This window comes from Cydia strobilella, chromosome 2, assembly GCF_947568885.1.
Source record: "Cydia strobilella chromosome 2, ilCydStro3.1, whole genome shotgun sequence".
Classification (NCBI taxonomy): Eukaryota; Metazoa; Arthropoda; class Insecta; order Lepidoptera; family Tortricidae; genus Cydia; species Cydia strobilella.
The window spans coordinates 9,800,478-9,823,943 of NC_086042.1; the positions used below are offsets into that span (position 1 = coordinate 9,800,478).

At 37.1% G+C, this 23,466-nt stretch overlaps 1 protein-coding gene across 3 annotated transcripts in view; it reads right to left on the reverse strand.

The window, feature by feature from the left end:
• The window catches only part of LOC134750766 (uncharacterized), a 29,808-nt gene continuing 6,342 nt past the window's right edge, over positions 1-23,466 (reverse strand). For 2 of the 3 annotated variants that reach the window (XM_063686019.1, XM_063686011.1), the window contains 9 exons: positions 19,828-19,940; positions 13,448-13,535; positions 12,992-13,068; positions 11,177-11,305; positions 10,037-10,150; positions 7,243-7,366; positions 4,821-4,879; positions 4,523-4,708; positions 1-4,357 (listed from right to left, as the gene is read on the reverse strand). In XM_063686019.1, the coding sequence (XP_063542089.1) occupies positions 3,201-4,357; positions 4,523-4,708; positions 4,821-4,879; positions 7,243-7,366; positions 10,037-10,150; positions 11,177-11,305; positions 12,992-13,068; positions 13,448-13,535; positions 19,828-19,940 (2,047 nt within the window). In that variant the 3' untranslated portion in view covers positions 1-3,200. The remainder of the gene's footprint in view (positions 4,358-4,522; positions 4,709-4,820; positions 4,880-7,242; positions 7,367-10,036; positions 10,151-11,176; positions 11,306-12,991; positions 13,069-13,447; positions 13,536-19,827; positions 19,941-23,466) is intronic. The other variant, XR_010128582.1, reaches the window with a different exon arrangement.

Sequence of the window (23,466 nt, forward strand, 5' to 3'; positions counted from 1 at the left end):
AACCGTTTATGGCATATTTTTAATTCCATTAAATATTATTTATAGTCATTGGATCTATTTTTATTACACCTGGAATGATTTGTTTTGTGGAATAGTTTACAATTTTAAGTTTTTTTAACGCGATACACATACGTAGATTTGACCGATTTAGGCGGCCAATATTATTTTAGGGTTTAATATTATTTAAATTAGGGTTTATAACAAAAATTAGTCGTATTTTATTGAAATCAATTATTATTTTCAAAAATATACACCACAATATATATTTTTTCATACAAATATGACTTACAAAAAAATAACGCAAAGTTACAATAATAATAATATAACACATATTCATTAATTATTATAATTAAATTGCTGTGCATTTGTATGTTTTATATTTTTATCAAATACTGGCGGGCATCAATAGTTCCATTGCTTCGCTTGAAAAAGGTTTGTGTGAGCTTTTTTATTAGTCCTCATACTGCTAACAAGAGGATCCGATGTAAGTAATAGCGTAATAGTCTGTGATAGATATCGAGGTTGCAATCTTCCCTTGAAAACTTCCTTGCAAAGTTCAGTCTATATGCTCGAAAATGTTAATTTCGGGCTTGTGCCGTCTCCCCCGAAAGTTGGCCGATTGCGATTGGAAAGTTGCGTTTACGTCGACGTTGTTTGCACTGTGCAATAATGTTTTATGCATCGTCGGAGTCATGGGGTGCCAACCATACTCATTAACGTACAACTCTGCCGTGGCATACGTATATATTTTGTGCCCACTAGAAATTGCTTCCAAAATTACTTTGCACCTGTGAATAAATTCATGGTTAATCTCTGTAATATCAGCAGCCAATTCAGTATCCTCAAATGATTTACTTGGACGTCCTGGCCGATTCTTCGGAATTTCAAAAGTTCCATCTAACAAAGTCGCATTATTTTTCAGGAATGTTTCTTCAGTCCTTTGTGCCTTTGTCCATCTATCTTTCATTTGCGATTTAAATCAGGAAAAGCTATGTTTAAGGGTAATTTTACCGTCTTCGGTGAGCCCATAGTACTCAATAAGATAATTTTCTAAATTATTCAATTTTTCATTTAAATTTGGTAAATTCTGGTCCATCATCATTTGAAATAAATATTTACGAGTCACTACTATACATATAACCAGAGGCATTGACAGACTCTGTAACAAAGAAATAAGAATTACTATTAAAAAGAAAATTATAAACTGTTTTTGGAGATTTTACCCTGACAACTTCGATTGGCATCTATTTGGCGCTTGGCATTTTTTGGCAGAAACTGTTATTGTTAGAATAATTTTGAATATGTGCCAAATTTTTTGTGATATAAAGAACACCTGGGACGACCTGGGAGGTATTTCAAAATGACTTTTTAAAAATAAAATTTACAAAAAGAAATAAGATTTACGCGCAGGCGGCTTTCTCGCGCAAAGATTGGCCATAGCAATCCAGCGCATGAACGCTGCCTGCGTGATGGGCACCCTACCAAGGGCACAAAATTTAGATAGGTATTTTTAATTTTTAGCTTTAGTTATTATAATTGTAGTTAGTTTTAGTTTTAATATTTATTTTATAACACTTATTATCAAATAAATGAGTTATAAATGTAAATTTACGAAAAGTTGCTTAAAAAAAGGTGTTACGTTTAAATGCTTTGTAGATACAGTAAACTGACCAAATTTTTCACACTTTTATATTATATTAATAGATTCTTACCTGAATTATAGGAATCCATTACTTTCACTACACTAGAGTACGCCAAAAATTGTTGTTGCAATTTGTAATACTAAGTAAACTGAAGGCACCGAGAACTACGTACACTGCATGTGACGACCTGATTTCGATTACCTGTAGATTTGCGCAACCGTTAGCTAATGAGTCGAAAGTGGTGGGGGTAGGTGCCCTGGAATGTTAGGTAGATAAGGATGTCAATTGTTTATTTGTGTGGTGATTTTCAATATTTCGACTTATGGCCGCCTAAATCGGTGAAATCTACGTATGTGCGATATCGCAGTTAATACTGCGATAACTGAAAATTTAAAAGGTATAAAAATGGTGTTCGTTTATCACATACCTAACTTATACATATAAAAAAGCTATTAATGTTACAAAAAGGTAGAATAATATCAATGGATTTGTGCTGTTTGGGATCAAGATTACAATAAATGAGTAAAAATCAAGAGCACAACTTTATATAATTTAAGGCGTGAATGTAGAGGTGTCAGTCCATTATGAAAGTAAAACAATATGCTCAGGTACTAATCACATAAATCAACTCTTACAAACAACTGTAAAAGTTATGACACCGAATAATTACTTAATACTCTTAAATAATTATTTAAATAACAAATTCAACATAACAACATAAAACATAAATTATTAGAAAATATAATAATAGTCACCACTAAATAGAGGTCGACCGAGCAAACAAACCATGCTACATAGGGACTCGCAAATATCAATTTGTACGCAAGGTTACCCCGCGCAGTATGATGCATTTACTGTGCAACTCACAAATACATTTTAATAATATAAAATAACATCTCTACCCGAAAGCCACAATCAATTGGAACTTTAATACTGTTTGTTAAGATTGCTTTGCAGACGTAGCTTCGAGTAGGATGTATTTGATCGAAGACACGAGGTAGTCTTAGGCGAATACTGTCCCTTCCGCTCGACCCCACCTCATGTCCCCTCGTGTCATCAACACTATGCAAACTATCTTACACTCAAGACACTAAGTATCTCCGACACTCCAAGTACGTTTAATCTTAAGTAAATAATCAGATATATCAATAAATTACATTGTCGTCATATACAATCTATGTTTGTACATACAGTATACCTACATCGGTATACATATCTCGTAATCGTAACTCTTATTAACTTTATGAACACACTACTTTATGGAGATTACGAACGAACATCACCACGTTACTCGTTATTCTACCGCGTCATTTTTCAAAAGTAAAATAATCATAATAATATACATATATCACAGATACCTAGCGAAGATAATTCTGGATTAAATCTTCCATCTTTGAGGTATTACAAATTGTAGACAATTTAATTTGTATAAAAAAAAAAAAACACAATCTCAAAACTCCTAATCGTTTGGTGTTATGAAAATTTCATATTAAAATCTCGCACGACGGGTAACCGGCTAGGCCACGGGCGCCGCCGTCTCCGGCGTTAGTTGCTTGTTTAGACTTGAAAGTAATCGCTGACGTGGTCGGCGCCGTGGCCGGTGCCGGTGCCGGTGCCGTTAACGGCGGGCTGGCGATGCGCGTGCGCGTGCTCATTCGCGTGCGCGTGCGGCGCCGCGATGCGCTCGTAGCCGGCGCCCGAGTCCGAGCGCTCCACGAGAGCGCCAGCGCCGGCCGCCGAGTTATTCACCTCCGAGTACGGCGGTTCCTTTTTGGACAACTCGAAATACTTAACGCTCTCGTAGTTCGGATCCTTCTTGGACTTCATCGAGTCGCTTTTGGAGGCTTTCGACCGCACGGACTCATATTTCGGGTCCTTGAGTCTCAGCGATTCGTAGTCGGGGTCCCTCGTCCGCACGTCGTCGTAGTTGGGGTCCTTCGGGCGGACGGACTCGTAGTTGGGGTCGGACTCGCTGCCGCTGCCCTTGTAGAGCGGGTCGTGCGGCATGGACTCGTAGGTGGACTCGACGAGGTCGCCGTTGTTGTTGGGCCAGTCGGCGTACTTGCCGGGCCGCTTGTTGACGGTGGAGTAGGTGGGCGCGATGGTGGCGTAGGGCGGCGTCGGCGGCTGGTTGCGGAGCACCTCGTAGTTGGGTTCGGAGTCCGAGGCGCCGTTGTCCATCTTGGAGATATGCTCGTACCCGGCGTCGCTGCCGACCAGGCTGTCGGGACCGCCGTCGGAGACGAGGTTCAACTTGCCGAGCATGTTGTTATTGGCGAAGTTGGAATTCGGCGCAGATTTGTTAACGTCTTTTACCGTTTCGTAGCCCGGGTCCTGGTTCTGGGACACCTTGCGCTCCTTGTGCGCTATGGTCTCGTAGCCGTGGTTGGACTTGTTCCTGTCGATGGTCTCGTAGCCGGGGTCACCCTGGTGCAGAGCGTGGCGGGGGGTCTCCTCGTGGAGTTTCCCCTTGGCCTTCTTCACGACCTTGGCGTACATGTCGTCGAGGTTGCGGGCGGGGCTGCCGCGGGGGTCGGGCCGCTCGATGTCGATCTCTTTGGCGACGAGCGGCCGGACGAGGTCGCCGGAGCTGAAGCGATGCTTGTCGACGGGGTAGTTGCAGCCGTAGAAGTCGGACGAGCTGACGCAGCTGTTGTTTCGCTGGTGCTTCTCGTTGAGGCTCCGGCGAAGCTTGTCGTTGTTGAAGAGGTCACCTGGAGAGAGAGAAAATTATTATGAAGCCTTAATAAACATTCTTCGCCCCGATGACGCAAAAAAACTTCGGTACTTCAGATTCGATCTGTGAAACCCGTTTTTGGTCAGGTAAAATAGAGATTTATAGGTTATCGATCGGAATAATTTGGTATATAATGAGTGACCGGTGCTAGAGATGCGCTGGTGCTTGGCTTGGGGATGGGCGGTGGCGGTGGCGGAGGCGGAGGTGGCGGAAACGGCGGCGGTGGCGGAGGCGGGCGGCGGGGGCGGCAGCGGGGAGTTGGCCTGGCGCTTCTCCGGCTTGGGCGAGCCCAGCGCGCCCGTCGAGTTCGAACACGACGAAGATGATGCTGAAAAAGTATTACACTGATTATTCTAGTAGTTTGTAAATAACAATTTTGAACGATAAATCTATCCAACAAATGATACACATAGTTGATTAATTAAAAGCCACGAGCATACCTTGTCTTGAATGAGTCGCGTTCGACGAGGATGCGCCTATCTCAGGAGGCGCACTTCTTCTAAAAACCGTAAGGTAAGTAAATAAAACGTATGAAAATTTATTTTATCTACACACATATCATAAACCCTCTATGATGCCTTCAAAATCCGTAAGTAATGGCCAACATTAAGATAAACTGTTTTGTTACAGCAAATTTTTTATCTGTGAAAATGTTATTATTGCTAAATAATAACATCGATTTCGATAACATTATTTTATTCAAATTTCGAACATCTCTGAAAAACAAAGAAATTTGATTTGACCTCTATTCTAATATCAGTCGAGATGACGTTTTATTCGAAATGAAATGTCAATTGCATACAAATTTGACAAATCTCGCTTGTTAGTTGCTATCGAACGATATGGCAATCGACCCCCACTCTAGTTTGTCTCTGAATTAAAAAAAAAACTACGGATGCATGACATGCGTGAAAAAAGTTTTCTTTGCCGCCATTTGACGTGCATTTTATCTTTTAATTAGTTTGTAAGTAAAAAATAATTTGTTTTGTTGTTTTTAAAGTAACTCTAGTAACGTTTCATGTAAAATGTGCGATAAAGATATTTCGGAGACGCCACCTCATATCCGCGAATTCCGCCAGAGAGCAACTATGCCCCAATGTCGGCTGTAATATGAGGTTAGTGAATATATCATAGAAAGTTTATAATATGTGTGTAGATAAAGCAGTGTATGTAACTGTACATAATTAGGCATTAAAACACTCGTACCGACACTCGAGTTTTAATGCCTTTCATTATGTAGCAGTCACATAAACTACTATTATCTACATATAAATATTAAAAACAAGTGTGTCAAGTCAAGTGTTAAAAATTCTATCGATAGAGAAGAATTCGAGAATGGGATTGAAATACCGAATTGACATATTTCAATACTATTTTTGAATTTGAATAACATGCGCTCAGTTGTATAATCCGCAAGAACACTCAGCGATCCCATAAAAGGATGCGCTATTGTATAGGATCGCCGAGTGTTCTACAAAGTTCAAATCTGGGGGCACGGTAGTGCCCCCGCCAAGACGAGTCAAGCGAAGCGCAAGGGCACTACCTACCTTTTCTCGAAGCGCTTTGTCGTTTTTTTGAACCCTCATAACTTGGGTTTGGATTATACCAGATAAACAAAATTGTCGGGAAATGATGTTACTAGTCGACTTATTAAACATAAAAAGTTTCAATTGAATAGCTCTTATACTTTAGATTTTATTGATATCTAAAACAAACTCTGATTTCGTCACTGATTCATTCACTGATGATCATCAAAATTCTTAGGGTACTTCCTGTAGTCCTAGAAAGCTGAAATTTCGTATGTAAGCTAGTATTAGTACACAAACAATAAAAAAATCTAAAACTTTTACCCCCCAACCCCCTTAAACTAGGAGTTGGAAGTTTGTATGACACTTCAGAATCAGAATCAAATGTTTTATTCGTGATAAACTTAAAACTAAAATTACATACAAAAGTATAACTAAAACTATAGGAATTTATAAAATAGGTAGGAGTTGAAGTTTATCACGAAATGGTCTCGCCTCAGCATAATGCTGACCCGAAGGTCAGCGCTGATCTTCCGGCGGGACCATTTTGGGTCACGATCGCAGCCGTACGACACGGCCCAACCATAAGCTGAACGCAGCCTTTGCAACAGCGACCAGCGCCATCTTGTCTACTGTCTATGGCACTATTGACAATGTCATTATTGACAACAACAAGTGTATAAGAACACTTCCGCAAATTTGGATGCTAGAGGTCTGAAAGTTGACATAGGGACTCCTTTGTTATAAATAATAAAATACATATTTCAGGATTTTAAGTAAATGGCTCCCCACCCTTTAAATTAGGGGATGTAACTACACAACACAAGTAATAAGCAGCTGACAAAAAGAAGTCAAATCCCACCAAAAACATTTTCGTGTAAAATGTTACCAAGACAGGACCATATGGTTCGCACTGTTAAAAAGTTATAAGATCTCATGTAGAGCCAAGCTTCTAACTCTACACGCCCTAACTTTGCAAACTCTACACCTAAGTCAAAATATGTGACTTGGCCGTTTTGTTACTACAAGAAATATTGTATAACCGAAAAGTAATGAACAATTAATACATTTTTCAGCTTTCGCCCATAAACGCCCATACGACGTTTCGTAGCCACATGTTTTGACTAGCATATATCGCGACTTATTAATGTAAAAGGAATACGAACTTCGTATACAGTAGTCAGTAGTCACAATTCGCATTCATAGGAAAGCGCTGCATCTCACAGTGTCGATTCAAATATATAGAGTGCAGTTACTTTATCGAGGGTTTAATTTTGTATGATTGTTGTAAGCAGTTTGACGTGAATGAGTGAGCGTAGTAGTAGTAGGTGAGTACCTGGCCTGGTGGTCGTCGGGCAGAGCGCGGCCCTGGGTGGAGCGGCGGCGTGGCTCGGGGATCTGCGCGTACGTGTCGGAGCCCGACCCCGCCATGGCCTCCTCGATGGCCGCGTACATCTCGTCTGCACACAAACACAACACCACATTCTGACACCGTTGCTAGATTAGAGGTAGCTCCAGATGAAATTTTACGCGTGCGATACGTTAAAAGTTCAGATCAAACATCAAACATTTATTCAGCAAATAGGCCACAGGGGCACTTTTACATGTCAATTTTTACAAACAATAAAATTAATCCAAAATTACAAAAAACAATTACATAAATATAAATGTTAAATTACACAAGAAAAAAAACTAATAAAAACTATACAAATAACAGAAGTACTAAAATTGTAATTAGAGATGTAAAAGTCTCTAGGTGTCCGAGATAAAATGTATATAATAATAAAAAAGATCAAATTATCCAGAGATGTAAAGGGTCTCCAAGACTTGAATTGTTATATAATTAATAAAAAGACAAGATATTAAATCAGACAAACAGACAAGAACCGAATGAATGATGAGCCGAGCTGAACCGATGAGATAAAAACTCACGCATTTGCATTGCGATTGGAAATTAATAGAAACTTTACTGTTGTCCACATTAATTTTCAGCTGTTCTCATAATTTGGAATAGTTTTTAGCGATTGAAAAAACCGACTTCATAAAATACTTCAAAATGTCAATATTTTGTGATTATATTTACCTCAAGCTGTGTAAGAAACATCATTTGATCCCACTTGTTAAGCGCCGGGAAATTGCAGACATAGTGTACTTGGTAAATATTATTAAAGGTAATGTAGATTGTCCAAATTTGCTTAATAAGATCTCTTTTAATGTTCCGTCAAGGACGCTTAGGCATTTTCGTCCCATCAGTAATTAACAAGCTATTACTAGGTATAGAAAAAAACAGTTTCTTATGCAGGGTAAGCATGAGCTTAAATAAAGTTTTTATAAATTGTAATATCGACATATTTAGTGATAGCATATCAATAATAAAAAAACAAATAAATTAGATACTTCATGGGTGACAATGATTCTGGCGCAGGTCAGGGGTTTCATGAGTAACTATCGCGGTAACCGAAGACAATATAATGTTTAACGAGTTCTCTCTCTAAAATCCCAATACCAAATCCTGAGTAAATGACAACGGAACCGTATACCCTTTTCAAACAAAAATAGTACATTTCATGGCGAGTGCGAAAAGTGTGTACGAATCCCGAGACACTTTCGCACGTACCATGAACGACTTTTTTTTAATACATTTGCAAAAAAATCACAATAAATCAAATATTGATTATATGTGTATTATGTATATGCACTTACACTTTCGAGTTTTCTCTTGAACTTGGGTGATATTCATGAAATAAAACTATGAAAACGGATTATATCGCGTATACTGAATTTATAATACATCCCGACGTTTCGAACCCTTTACAGCGTTCGTGGTCAACGGGTGACTGAGGAAAAATTACAAAGTGCAAAAATACCCACATACTAAAATAATGAACAATCATAGACTACAAACTTTAAGGCTGGTTGTACATGCAAAATCGGTTCATAAGGCTAGTTATACACTACAATTATTTTCAAGTAAAGATATATATATATATACGCGATAAAAACTACGCCGGCTCCAACCCTACACCACGGACCCGAGAAGATTTAATTCCCTCCTAAATTGTAGGAGGGTATCCCAATATGGGACCGGCAACAAACTCGGCGGGACACATCTTTTCAAAACATATTATACTCAGAATGTCCAACATCATCCAACACTAAGATCTCACAGTCTATGTCTCGCTTGCTCCTTTATCAGATGGACTACATACTGGATTTTCATAGTTTTATTTCATGAGTAACTATCGCGGTAACCGAAGACAATATTGGGTGATATTGTTAATTCAGCGCTATATAGAGTACCGGTCAAAAGTTTAAGTTCACTCTTTGATGTTTTCGGTACAAATGAGTACTCTTGTGCGATATTTTTTTTCAGTTCGGATGTCGAAGTTTGTTTCCAACTGATCCGTTATTGTTTCAGAGATGTGTTTGATTAATCAGACACAATTTACGTACAAGTCATTCCCTAAAATCTTATACTCGTAGGCATGACGGGTCAGAATTAGAATCACAACGAATTGCGTCGGTGGGGACACCCGGCGTGTCCGACGCGTGTTCGTATGACTCCATATTATCTGCCTGAAGTTGTTTCAGTTTCTCAGCCTAAGGTAACTGACAAAGCTTTGAGCATTGTACGTTTAAAGTGGCAAGGTTTTCTGTTTACAACAGCCAACGTGGCAATGATAGTTCCTTTCAGCCAAATAATAAAAAATGATTTTTAGTGAAATATCGTATTATACAACATTTTATTTAAATAATAAATAAATGTTTACTTTATTACGTGTAATAATATTTTTTCGACGAAATAAATGTCTAATGGCGAAATTAAAATATATAAAGTTTTTGAACATTCATACTCTTTTGTGTGGACGTATAGATTACGGTCCGAACTAAATTTAAAAAAGTTGGAACAGTAAAAAGCACTAGTTCGCAAAAACCAACTTTTCGAATGCTAAACAGCTACGTAAAGTAGCACTTTTTGAGCTACTGACTACTGTATTAAAAATAATTTACCAAACCGCCCCAGTCTTCGGGAAATCGTGGAACATACATAAAAAACCTAGATCCCGACGAAATCAAAATGTCACGCTTCGAAATGGTGAAGTCGGTCAATAATAATAGCACTTGCTTACCAGAGTCGTCGGACACGGTGGCGTAGTGCGGCGCGGCGGGAGTGTGCGCGGGCGCAGCGCTCTGCGCGCGGATGTTGCTCAGCGGCTCCCGCACCGAGATGCTAGTGTAGCCCTCTGCGGACACCGTTACTACATATATACATATACAATACAAGCAATCTCCAGACTCCGGACTACAAGTACGGCCCGCTGGCCGGTCCCGCTCCCGACCCGTGACGTCACCGTGACACTGCCGATTTGGCTTTGGAGATAGGGATTATACTAATGGCTGTGTGAGCTACAATCTTCGCGAATTCCTATGGCTCCGACGTTTTGAAAAATTACAAAAACTGTATCGACAGAAAAAATCATATAATTATAATTATCGAACCTAATTACAAAATTTCACAAGAATCGCTTGAGAAATACGACCAGTACAATCGGACATACGGAAACATTTTTTCCCAACCTGAAACGGAGACGCTACGCGCTCGCTCGGTCGATAATAGACGACTACCCTCTGGCTGCGAAAGGATGAATCCATAGAAAATAAATTGATTGCCCCCACAGCCCCTTGGTATTCTCCAGCCCATTTCATCAGCTTAGTGAAGAATAAAATCCCATGTTATCAGAATTAATTCACCCGTTTTTTCGTGATCGAGCAACCGACATTTATAATTAAAATAAACAGACGCCCAGACTGCCAAAAAACGTGCCATGCCGGGCAAAGTTTTATAGCTTCGAGTAAAACTACTATCTCTACAAAAAAAAGCATCAGCTTACACCAGTCATGCTTAACTTTTACTACGCGCGCCAATATCACTAACGTACACTCGGCGTATGGGGGTACAGGGGACCACGAGAATGTCGCTTACGAAATACTTTTGCCTTGTATGCCAGCTACCTCAATTAGGCGGCGTAAAGCTCAAGAATGTACTGCCATTTGTTAGTCAAGTCATGAAATATTACCCGATCAAATATTGTTTATTTGTTTATTAGGATCACCAACAGAAGATACATTTTACATACTAGTATTAACTTACAAAAAGGGCACATTTTTTATTGATCCCCACAGGCAATAACAGCATGCATTGTTTAATTATAATTGGCAGTAGTATTAGAAGAATGGCATTTCCGTGGAATGCCTCTACAACAACTCACTGGCCGAGTCAGTCGAGTCTCCGCTGAAGTGCTGGTTGTGGCGCGGCGACGGCGGCGTGATGTACGGCAGCTCGTGGCTGGACGGCAGCGCGCCGCTGATCGCCACGCGCGCCGATATCACTACCGAATCTGCAAGCAATGTAACTTTTAGTACCTACAAAGATAGAAATAACTCCGTAATAGATGGATACAGTCTAAGGAAAAAACGTGCCTCGAAAATCAAGAAAATTTGATTCTCGATCAGAGGGCGCCACTAGTTTTGGCCTACACTCGTATAGAGGGCGTTGACGGTTTCGTTTGTTATTTATAATTTTAACGCATATCAGTGAAAGAACATGGGTCAAAATCACAAAAATAATTAATGCAAATAAAAAAAATCATTTATCCATATTTAAATACATTTTATCGTATTTTTATAAATATTTATTTTTAGAAATAAAACTATGAAAACGGATTATATCGCGTATATTGAATTTATAATACATCCCGACGTTTCGAACCCTTTACAGCGTTCGTGGTCAACGGGTGACTGAGGAAAAATTACAAAGTGCAAAAATACCCACATACTAAAATAATGAACAATCATAGACTACAAACTTTAAGGCTGGTTGTACATGCAAAATCGGTTCATAAGGCTAGTTATACACTACAATTATTTTCAAGTAAAGATATATATATATATATATATATATCTACTTAGTGTTGGATGATGTTGGACATTCTGAGTATAATATGTTTTGAAAAGATGTGTCCCGCCGAGTTTGTTGCCGGTCCCATATTGGGATACCCTCCTACAATTTAGGAGGGAATTAAATCTTCTCGGGTCCGTGGTGTAGGGTTGGAGCCGGCGTAGTTTTTATCGCGTATATATATATATATATCTTTACTTGAAAATAATTGTAGTGTATAACTAGCCTTATGAACCGATTTTGCATGTACAACCAGCCTTAAAGTTTGTAGTCTATGATTGTTCATTATTTTAGTATGTGGGTATTTTTGCACTTTGTAATTTTTCCTCAGTCACCCGTTGACCACGAACGCTGTAAAGGGTTCGAAACGTCGGGATGTATTATAAATTCAATATACGCGATATAATCCGTTTTCATAGTTTTATTTCATGAGTAACTATCGCGGTAACCGAAAACAATATTATTTATTTTTAGTTTTAAAGTGTGTCGACAGATGGCAGTGGATTTACTGGGGTTACAAAATTTACTATGACAGTACCGCTCTATGGTACCTATAACATGATCAGTTATCGGGAGTACCAAGTACCTGCTACTGCTAAATTTGAGCTCCGAACAAGCGAAAGTGTTCAAAAAGGAGCAATAAAATCTCAAGCGTAACGAGAGCCTGAACAAAATAAAAAGTAATTTAGCTCACGACGCAAAGCAAACTACGCTTTTTTGGGCTGCTGAGCTAAAAAGTAATAATCGTATAGTATAGGACTTCAATTGCAAGGTTAAAACTGCATAAACATCTGAACTTATTAAATATATTTCTTTGTTTTAAATATAGGTATAACTGATGTGCCAGTAACACCAAAATTTTTGTCGAAAAATCACGAGCAATAATAAGTCCTTATCTCACATATACTAGGGATCAGCTCAGAACGCAACTCATGTTCAAACTCAGGTATATTTTTATAATTGGCCAGACTATTAATAAGTGTAGACATGGTTACACGACATCCTATCCATGTTTATATTGTTGATTGTAATTGGAATATCGAATGCATTTACAGCATTCCATACGCGCTAGAATAAGTAATAGAATTCAATTGGATATACAATTATACATAAATCATACCGGTACCTGGTCCAGACTGGTTCGCATCTCTCTCGTCTATTGCTATCTCATCCTCCCGGTTGTCAGGTGTGATTTCCACGGTACTGTAAGTTAACATTACATAAACACTTAAATGTTTAATTTACATTTTTATTTCACGCATTCATTACTTCTCTAAATACCCCCGACTTCGCCAACAGAAAAACATTTTGAGAAATTTCATGTCATGAATGTGCTGCCGATGAAAGATTGACTAAAATGCTTCCGTCAAAAAACTACGAAAGACTTAGTGCCTGTTTCACCATCCGCACTTGACAGACTGATCAACGTCTTAGCCTAAGTCAGTGAAAGTTCAAAATAAATAACAACGCATATTTGACGTGCAAGATGATGCGATACCATTCAGCGAGTGACTGAATGAATGAAAGCATGTGCTCAATGTTACCTCATCAATCATCAAGCAAGCGCGTAGATAACACTCACATATTATGATTGTCATTCTGTAGCTTAGCGTATGCATGCTCGTACGGATGCTCTCGGCTTGTTGACGGTTCTGCTGCGGCCTTATTTCCTGGAAGTAAATTATCGACACATCATTTTATCTCTTATCGAAAGAATTAAGCAGATTAGCTTCCGATCATAGATGTCTACAACATAGCTATCAGCTGTGTGACTAATCGATAATATCGATATGGTGGCGGTGCTTTAATGTGCGTCAAATTAAAACTTACAATTAAGCGCTATACATACAGCTGTAGCTGTAGGGTTACCAGATACAAATTTTGAATTTCCTGACAAGATTCCTGAATTGATATTTTTCCTGACACTCATCGTTGACGACGACGGGGGCAGTGTCTGATTAAGACGATACTCGCTGATTTGCCCTTGAGCGTCTCAGCGTCTCTGTACCCGCACCTCGCTCACTGCGATCGTACGTGAATTTTGTCTCTGTGCGTGCGGTGCACAACAACGAGGTTTAAAGAATAAGCTACAGCCCAGAGGCGCGCGGCATTTGGCGCTATACTCGTATTTATGTATCTCAGTATTTATGTATTTATGTATGTCAGGATCGCAGCAAGTGGAAATCCGTGGTCTCTGCCTACCCCTCCGGGAAATAGGCGTGATTATATGTATGTATGTATGTATCTTTTGCAGATATTTTGTCGTTTGAGTATGAGTAGATCATGCGTTTAGTTGAGGTCGTAAATTATAATAAAACTATATTCCCTTATGCATTATGCTTTCCAAGCCTCAATTTTATTAGTTAATTTGTGTTTTATCTGTTTCTTACAAATAAATACCTAAGTCAACCAGTTAGCCGCAAAATGGCCCGTTTTATTATTTTTATTACGGCAAAACTATAGATATCAGGAAAAAAGTTAAATGTTATAATTGTTGAACAATAAATGAAGATTCATATAAAAATTTTTCATAATTTTTTGTTTACCCATTTAGAAGAAATAGGCTCTAGCCACTCACATGATTCCGATTTTAACAAAAGGTGCCCTGAATTGCTCTGACATTTTTAACCGACTTCAAGATTTCAAAGGAGGAGGTTCTCAATTCGGTTGTTTTTTTTTGTTTTTTTTTTTTTTTATGTTTGTTACTCCATAACTCCGTCATTTCTGGACCGATTTTGAATTTTTTTTTTATTATTAGTATATACATACAGATTGGTCCCGTTTATGTCAAAAAGCAGTTCTGATGATGGGATCCATGAGGAATCGAGGGAACTCCTCAAATGTTAAAGGCATACATATAGTGATTTTTGTATTTTTATAAACAAATCCAGCACTTCCATTTTAAAAAGTGTCATTTGATGAAGTGGAACTGCTGATGATGATCAGAACGGAACTCTTCAATGACGCATAATTCACGTTTGGCGATTTGTCCTCTTCGTTATGTTTGTTAAGCAAGTTAGGTTTTCAAGAAACATTTTTGTCAAGCTCGAGTTCTGATGATGGGATCCATGAGGAATCAAGGGAATTCCTTAAACGTGAAAGGCATACATATAGTGATTTTTGTATTTTTATAAACAAATCCAGCACTTCCATTTTAAAAAGTGACATTTGATGAAGTGGAACTGCTGATGATGATCAGAATGGAACTCTTTAATGACGCATAGTTTACGTTTGGCGATTTTTCCTTTTCTTTATGTTTGTTAAGCAATTTAAGTTTTTAAGACATATTTATGTCAAGCTCGAGTTCTGATGATGAGACCCACGAGGAACCGAGGGAACTCCTCAAATGTGAAAGGCATACATATAGTGATTTTTGTTTTTTTTATCAACAAATCCAGCATTTACATTTAAAAAAGTGACATTTGATGAAGTGGAACTGCTGATGATGATCAGAATGGAACTCTTTAATGACGCATAGTTTACGTTTGGCGATTTGTCCTCTTCAATCAGAATGGAACTCTTCAATGACACATAGTTCACGTTTGGCGATTTGTTCTCTTCCTTATGGACCCAGACCTAAACTAGGACCCGGACTCGGACCCGGACCCGGGTCTGAACATGGACCCCAACTCGGACCCGGACCGAACTCTGACCCAAACTTGGACCCGGACAGCCAGACACGGACCCGGACTCTGATCCGGACCCGGAAATGCTACTAGAAAAGTGGCTTAGATGGGTGGTTGGGTTTTGAACTGCGAATCTCACAGAACAGAACTGCTATCAGAAAAGTAGGTTAGGTTAGAGCTGTGACCTTTACAGAAACGAAATGCTATCAGAAAAGTAGGTTAGGTTAGGTTAGAACTGCGACCCTTATAGAAACGAAATGCTACTAGAAAAGTGGGTGGTTTTACCTCCTTTTCTACATTATTAGGGAAAATATGCTATCTTTTTCATTTCATTGTCTGGAATCTAAGAGTGCACCATCAAGAATAAGTGAATTTTCAGCGGCATCCCCCATTGAAGTCGGTTTTTTTTCTTAAAAATTATTTAGATACGACTCATACGACGGGTCGACGGCACAGTGACATGTTATTTTCAAAAATCCATAACTTTTTGTACCAAAGCATTTGCAACGATTCTTTCTATTTTGTAAAGATAACAAAACGAAGAAATTTATTTTTATACTTTAGTTGTGTTCTGTTATAATAAAAATAATAATTAAAAATACACCAAGTTGACCCAATGAAATAATTACTGGATTTTAGTAAAAAACAATTTTTTATAAAAAATCTAGCGATATGAAATAAAACTATGAAAACGGATTATATCGCGTATATTGAGTTTATAATACATCCCGACGTTTCGAACTCTTTACAGCGTTCGTGGTCAACGGGTGACTGAGGAAAAATTACAAAATGCAAAAATACCCACATACTAAAATAATGAACAATCATAGACTACAAACTTTAAGGCTGGTTGTACATGCAAAATCGGTTCATAAGGCTAGTTATACACTATAATTATTTTTCAAGTAAAGATATATATATATACGCGATAAAAAAAAAAAAAAAAAAAAAAAAAAAAAAAAAAAAAAAAAAAAAAACTATGCCGGCTCCAACCCTACACCACGGACCCGAGAAGATTTAATTCCCTCCTAAATTGTAGGAGGGTATCCCAATATGGGACCGGCAACAAACTCGGCGGGACACATCTTTTCAAAACATCGGTTTTTTTTTTTTTTTTTTTTTTTTTTTTTTTTTTTTTTTTTTTTTTTTTTTTTTTTTTTTATCGCGTATATATATATATCTTTACTTGAAAAATAATTATAGTGTATAACTAGCCTTATGAACCGATTTTGCATGTACAACCAGCCTTAAAGTTTGTAGTCTATGATTGTTCATTATTTTAGTATGTGGGTATTTTTGCATTTTGTAATTTTTCCTCAGTCACCCGTTGACCACGAACGCTGTAAAGAGTTCGAAACGTCGGGATGTATTATAAACTCAATATACGCGATATAATCCGTTTTCATAGTTTTATTTCATGAGTAACTATCGCGGTAACCGAAGACAATACTAAAGCGATATGTTTTTTTGTACTCAATTTTAAGAAGACTTAATAAGCTTTGAAATGATATTAAATAACCTGATAGCTTTCCTATAAAATTGCTGAGTATAAGTAATTCAATTTCCGATACCAAACTTTTGAATTACTCAACTTTCCGTGAAACAATACGTTATGTTCATGATTTATTTGTAGCGAACTTAGACACTGAAGTACTAAAATATAGTCATATAATAGTCTGATACACTTATTATCTTTAAATAAAATTACAGGACGTTGAAAATGGCCTGAGTGGCCAAAGAGAAAAGGATGATACGGCCGTGCCTCTGGATTATCGCTCCGTCTGTGACGGGCTTAATAGTAAGTTTTTCCGTAAATAAAAATACGATAGACTGTTTTGCTATTTCTTAATTGATTAAAATTAAAAAAACTACAAAAACAAAATGTTTTAACAGTGGTGGTAGTGGTTTAAATGTTGTACATACATACAACGTTATAGGTAATAGGTAGCTTATGTTAAATCAATTATTTATTGTTTCGAGATGGAATGGAACATTATTCAAAACTTAAAACTTGAATGACATTATAATATGTCTGTTAGAATTTTTCTTATTTATTTCAAATTAAGTTTTCTCAAACATACGTATATTATAATATAATATATACGGATATTATCATTACATTCGTAATAATAGACCGCGAAACGCCGTGTTGCGCTCGCTAATGCGCGGTACAACCAAATCAGCGCTCTGCAGTTATTTATTCTTTGGCCACAATAACTCCGATATTATATCACTTGGGCTATGCACAAGCGAACATAGTCCAAGGAAGGCACGGAGCGACGAGCGACACAGCCTCCTCGTCTCAAAGCTGGCACACGACTGCCGGCCACGCCATTTTCAGGCTGCATACGCATGAAATGTGGAAAAACGTTCGATTTTTAAAAAAAATATTTATCGATTAACAAAAGCTATGTTGCATTTGTAGAACCTGTTAAAACATTTTTGTTAGTTTAAACATAATTTTAATCGGTTAAGCCGTTTAGTAGATATAAGCAAAGTTAGCCGCAAAACGGCCTGTCGTATTATTATTTTTACGGTGAAACTATAAATTTCAGGAATAAAGTCAAATGTTACAGTTATTGTGCATAGAGTGAAGATGCATATATATATTTTTTATAATTTTTTGTTGACCCGTTTAGAAGATATAAGCCCTAGAAAGTAACAGTATTTGGCCAAAAACTGCGCGAAGCGCCTTAAACAAGATGATTTACCTACATTATTTTTAATCACAGAGGCAGAGGATACCTACTTCTTATTATATTGTATTATTATTAGACATGATTTCGATTTTTAAAACATTTATGTATATGTTTTAAAACGCCTACGCCTACGGCATACGCCTGAGTATTTACGAAGTTATTGATTAAGTTGAATGGATCTCTTTTATAATAAAAAGGTACTTTATAAAAGTCTATTAATTCAAACAATTCCTGACATTTTTGTGTTGATTTTTACCCAAATACTTGGTTTTCTTTGATTGCTTGAGGCTCTCTAAATGATAGTGCCGCCCATGAGAAACCAAGTATTAGGTCAAAAATCAACAACAAAGTCCGAATGATGGACTACTAGTACACTGAGACGAAGATCGTCTTATGGAAAACAATTTTTTTATTGGATGACATGGGTTTAGAGTGTAGACCAGTGTATATGGTTTTAATTTCAACTCGATACCTCCACGCGTTTCCGAGATAAAGGGTCTTGACAGACAGACAGAGAGACAGACAGACGGACAGACAGATGGACGGACGGACAACAAAGTCATCCGTTTCTTCCTTTTGAGTTATATCTATCTTTGCTTTTGAGGTATGGAACCCTACAATAATACTTTTCCATACAAAACCTCTGAAAACCCAAAATCTAAAAAAATCTAAAGGGCATATAAAAAAAACCGGCCAAGTGCGAGTCGGACTCGCGCACGAAGGGTTCCGTACCATTACGGAAAAAAACAGCAAAAAAATCACGTTTGTTGTATGGGAGCCCCATTTAAATATTTATATTATTCTGTTTTTAGTTTTTGTTGTAATAGCGGCAACAGAAATACATCATCTGTGATAATTTCAACTGTCTAGCTATCACGGTTCATGAGATACAGCCTGGTGACAGAAAGACAGACGGACAGACGGACAGCGGAGTCTTAGTAATAGGATCCCTTTTTTACCCTTTGGGTACGGAACCCTAAAAAGGGAAATAGCCGTGTGCGTTTCATGGTAATTCCATTCTAATGAAAATGTGTACATGTGGTCTGAAAGCACGCATTAAGCACGGTTTAAGCACGCATTAAAATAAAGATCAACTGCCTTATATTAGATACTACAGTTTCAGTTTGCCCCTCGTGTTCGTGTATTGAGGATACACAAGTTCAGTAGTCACGTTGAGAAACACCGATATGATAAGAAGATATCACAGATTTGATTCATGGAAAACAATATGGAAATTACCGGACACCGGAATGTTGTCTTTCACAACGATTAGATCGCGTTGTTTCAATGGATTATTTATAATCTTTCACTACTGTCCCTTAACTTAAAAAGAAAAAGTGGTGAAACACAAGACACAAATCAAAAATATTTAATTAAATAAGTAATTTGATTTGTTCCCAAAATTGGTAGTAAAACAAAAAAAAGTCAGTTTATAAATGCGGTTGTACGTGCGTGCATATGTGCGGGTGAACGTGTCTCGGAGTATGCATGCATAGTCGAGGGTTCCGTACCTTCATACGTGTAAAGCATCAATTAAAAAGCCGTATACATGCAATAGGGTGTAACTTGCCGGCACTGTATGACTGTACGTCCTTTTATAGATCCAGAACACTAGAACACAAAAAAGGCGGTAGTACCAGCATCCAAATTGACGGTGGCGTATATCTCGGAGGCGGTGTCTCCGCTGTCGTGGCGACCCACGGGCTGAGGGATCTCGGGCAGGCTGCGCTGGCTGTTCTGCGTAGACGCCCTGCCCACACACAACACGTCAGCATACAGGAAAAACAACATTGTAGCCTGGCTAAACTTTATGTCACTAAAGGCGGCCAATTGAAAAAAAAGTAAAGCGAGGTTTAGACTAGCAAGAACTTGCATGCAATTTACGTTACATTGCTTATTACTAAGGTTAACTGCATTCAAAATGTTTATCAGATAAGATACCGCCATGTAATGAAAATTGCATGCAAGTTCTTGCTAGTCTAAACCTCACTTAAAGGTTCAACCTACAGCGCCTACAATTTTTCTAGTGAAAGCAATGATTATAGGAAAGTTAAAACTTTTAAATAGAAGTAATACCAGCCGTAGATTCAATAAAAGCTTTAGTTAGGTTACATACATGAACTTCAAAAGCATAAAATTCTTGGGTCTAACCTAACCAAATGTGTTTGTTGACCCCTGAACCCTAAACTAAAGTAACTACAGGTTGTGTGATTGACAGACGGTTTTTCACACATTTTATTTTCTATCATAACCCGTTTGGGTAACAAAATAAAATCTTGACAATATGCTTGTAATATGTAATATCTATGACAATTCTGATAAAGTAAAAAATAAAATATAATATAAGTCAATATTGTAAATATTGCATGCCTTCTCTGGTAGAACATAAGACACGCTTCTTTTAAATGTTTATCAACTTATGTAATACTATGTTCTTGCAATAAATTATTGATTGATTGATCGATTGATTGATTGATTAATTAATTAATGTGTAAAAACCGGCCAAGTGCGAGTCGGACTCGCCCACTGAGGGTTCCGTACTTTTTAGTATTTGTTGTTATAGCAGCAACAGAAATATAGGAATTATAGGATAGATATATCATATAAGTAATAAATATACAAATTTTCCAATGCTCTCATTTATTATGATTTATTAGACTTATAGAGGTGCATACCGTCAAATGGGCTAATTTTAAGTTTACAATAAGTTACTTTTTTAAAAGCCCTCTTAACAGAACAATCAATATCAGATCATCATTTTTAGATGAACTTTCCATCGGATTTTTTTCCTTTAAAGGGTATTCGTGATACCATTTACAACTATTTTGTTAAAACGTTACTTACTGGCAGAAAGTGTTGTTCCTGAGAATTCATTAAAAACTTTAAAAAATGTTATACTTATTATATGTATTGCGCTAATATTTCCTACTTATAGTTGTTCTGAAATTATAAGAAGCGGACTTAATAGGGCCGATATGTACAACAGTATAAAGGTCCTGTATAATAATAAATTAATAAATAATATTTCCTACTACGTTTTCCCCATGGAACTTTATTTTCCTCATTTAACGTTATATTAATTCACTTATTTATTGTTTCTTTAAATAAAACCATAATTTTATATTTTAATCATGTGTGACTCCCCCTCCCCCTTGTCACAACATGTCACATTTTCTTGATCCCCTCCCTCCCCTAAACGTGTGATGTAATTAATGGATGACCCCTTTAGGTTTTATAGTAAAAAACAATACTATTTAAGATGACTCGTAGATAAAGTATTATATACAATAGTGATATAATCAAGCTTTTCAATCTCGTACCTTCATTAGGCATAAACACGGTACTCGGCTAAAAAGTTTTCTATTATATATCACGATTGTATAAAATACTATTCTGCTCCCTTTCGAACCATGTTTGAGCATGGTAATTTTACATTTTCAAAACCTACCTTATTCCTTAGATTAGGTACATCATCAAACACATAATAGTACATTTCGATGCTAGTGCGGAAAGTATGTCCATAGAGTAACTTATACTAGAGCGGTACTGTCATAGTAAATTTTGTAACCCCAGTAAATTCACTGCCATCTGTCGACACACTTTAAAACTAAAAATGAAGATTTATAAAAATACGATAGAATGTATTTAAATATAGATAAATGATTTTTTTTATTTGCATTAATTATTTTTATGATTTTGACCCATGTTCTTCCACTGATATGCGTTAAAATTGTTAAATAACAAACGAAACCGTCAACGCCATCTATACGACTGTAGGCCAAAACTAGTAGCGCCCTCTAAACGAGAATCAAATTTTCTTGATTTTCGAGGCACGTTTTTTCCTTAGACTGTATCCATCTATTACGGAGTTCTATCTATCTTTGGTATGTCATTACTTCACGAGTACCGAGATATCTCTTACGGCTCGTGGCAAGACTCGGGACGAGTGAATAATGACATTTCCGCACGTGTATCGAACGACGTTTTTTAATACAGTTGCGAAAAAATAAGAAAAGCAACAAGTAAGGAATGGAATTCGAAACTTTTATATTATTAATTCTGTGAGATCATTGACATTGACATTATGAAGAGGTGTTTTTAGCTTTTATTCGACTAGAATAGATTTTGTTATTATTATTGAACCCACTTCCAATGAGTTTTTTTTTTTCAAATGCATGTTAGACAGAAACAATTGTAAATATTAAAACATTGTAGTATTATTACCTAAATATCGTTATTTACGATTATTTGTGTATCGTACATTTATAAAAACAATATCGAATGTTGTCTTTGGAAACTTAAAACATTCTTGCAGTAAGAAAATACGCCTCTTCTTTGACAGGCGTTCCGTTCCATTCAGACAACTTATTAAGAACGGTTTTGCAACATTAAAAAATAAACGTGTTTTAATACTTATAATGATGAAGAGGTAATTGTAATAAAATATGAAATATGCATATTTTTCGTATTCTTACATTAACAGTAGGTTTTTATGTTGATTACGACGTTTAAAGGAAACTAATATTAACACTCATCAATAGGTAGTCATGAATTGGAACAAGTAAAAATTTAAAAAAATTGGAAAAGTAAAAAGCACTAGTTCGCGAAAACCAACTTTCCGCACGATAAACAGCCACGAAAAGTAGCACTTTTTGAGCAACTGTATTAAAAAACTTATTTTTATTGACCAATATTCATGCACATTCAACTGTTATATAATATTATATTAGTTATGTAAATATGCGAGTTACATTGTTATCAGGCGTTATTGAATCATGCAAAAATGTACTTAACAGTTAAGGTTACAATACTAAGTACCATCTATACCATCTGTATGTATATGTATAGACAAAACAGTTCGGTTCGGGAACGGTTCGGTGGTTCTATGATAGAACCATCAACGAACGCATGTCCCACTTCTTGTCATTCTGTGTTCATTAGAACATTTAGAATGCAAAGACAGAGAGAGAAGCGTAGGGGTATTTCTTCATGTAATGCGTGACGGAGGTGTTTTGGCTCACTCGGTCACGCGTATCTTTTTAAAAATACAATAGGCTAGATGACAAATTTTCATTAATGGTATCAATCGATCAAGTTTATTTTTAGGATCAAATGTCTATATGGGACCCATTGCATTAAAGCAATACAAAAGTCAGAAATGATAGTCAACGTCCGACAGTCGTACTTCACTCGCGAAACGCTCCTAACAAAACCATAAGTGAACGTGACGTCAAGTTCACTGAGAGCCCATTTTGAATGTATGGACAAAACGAGAA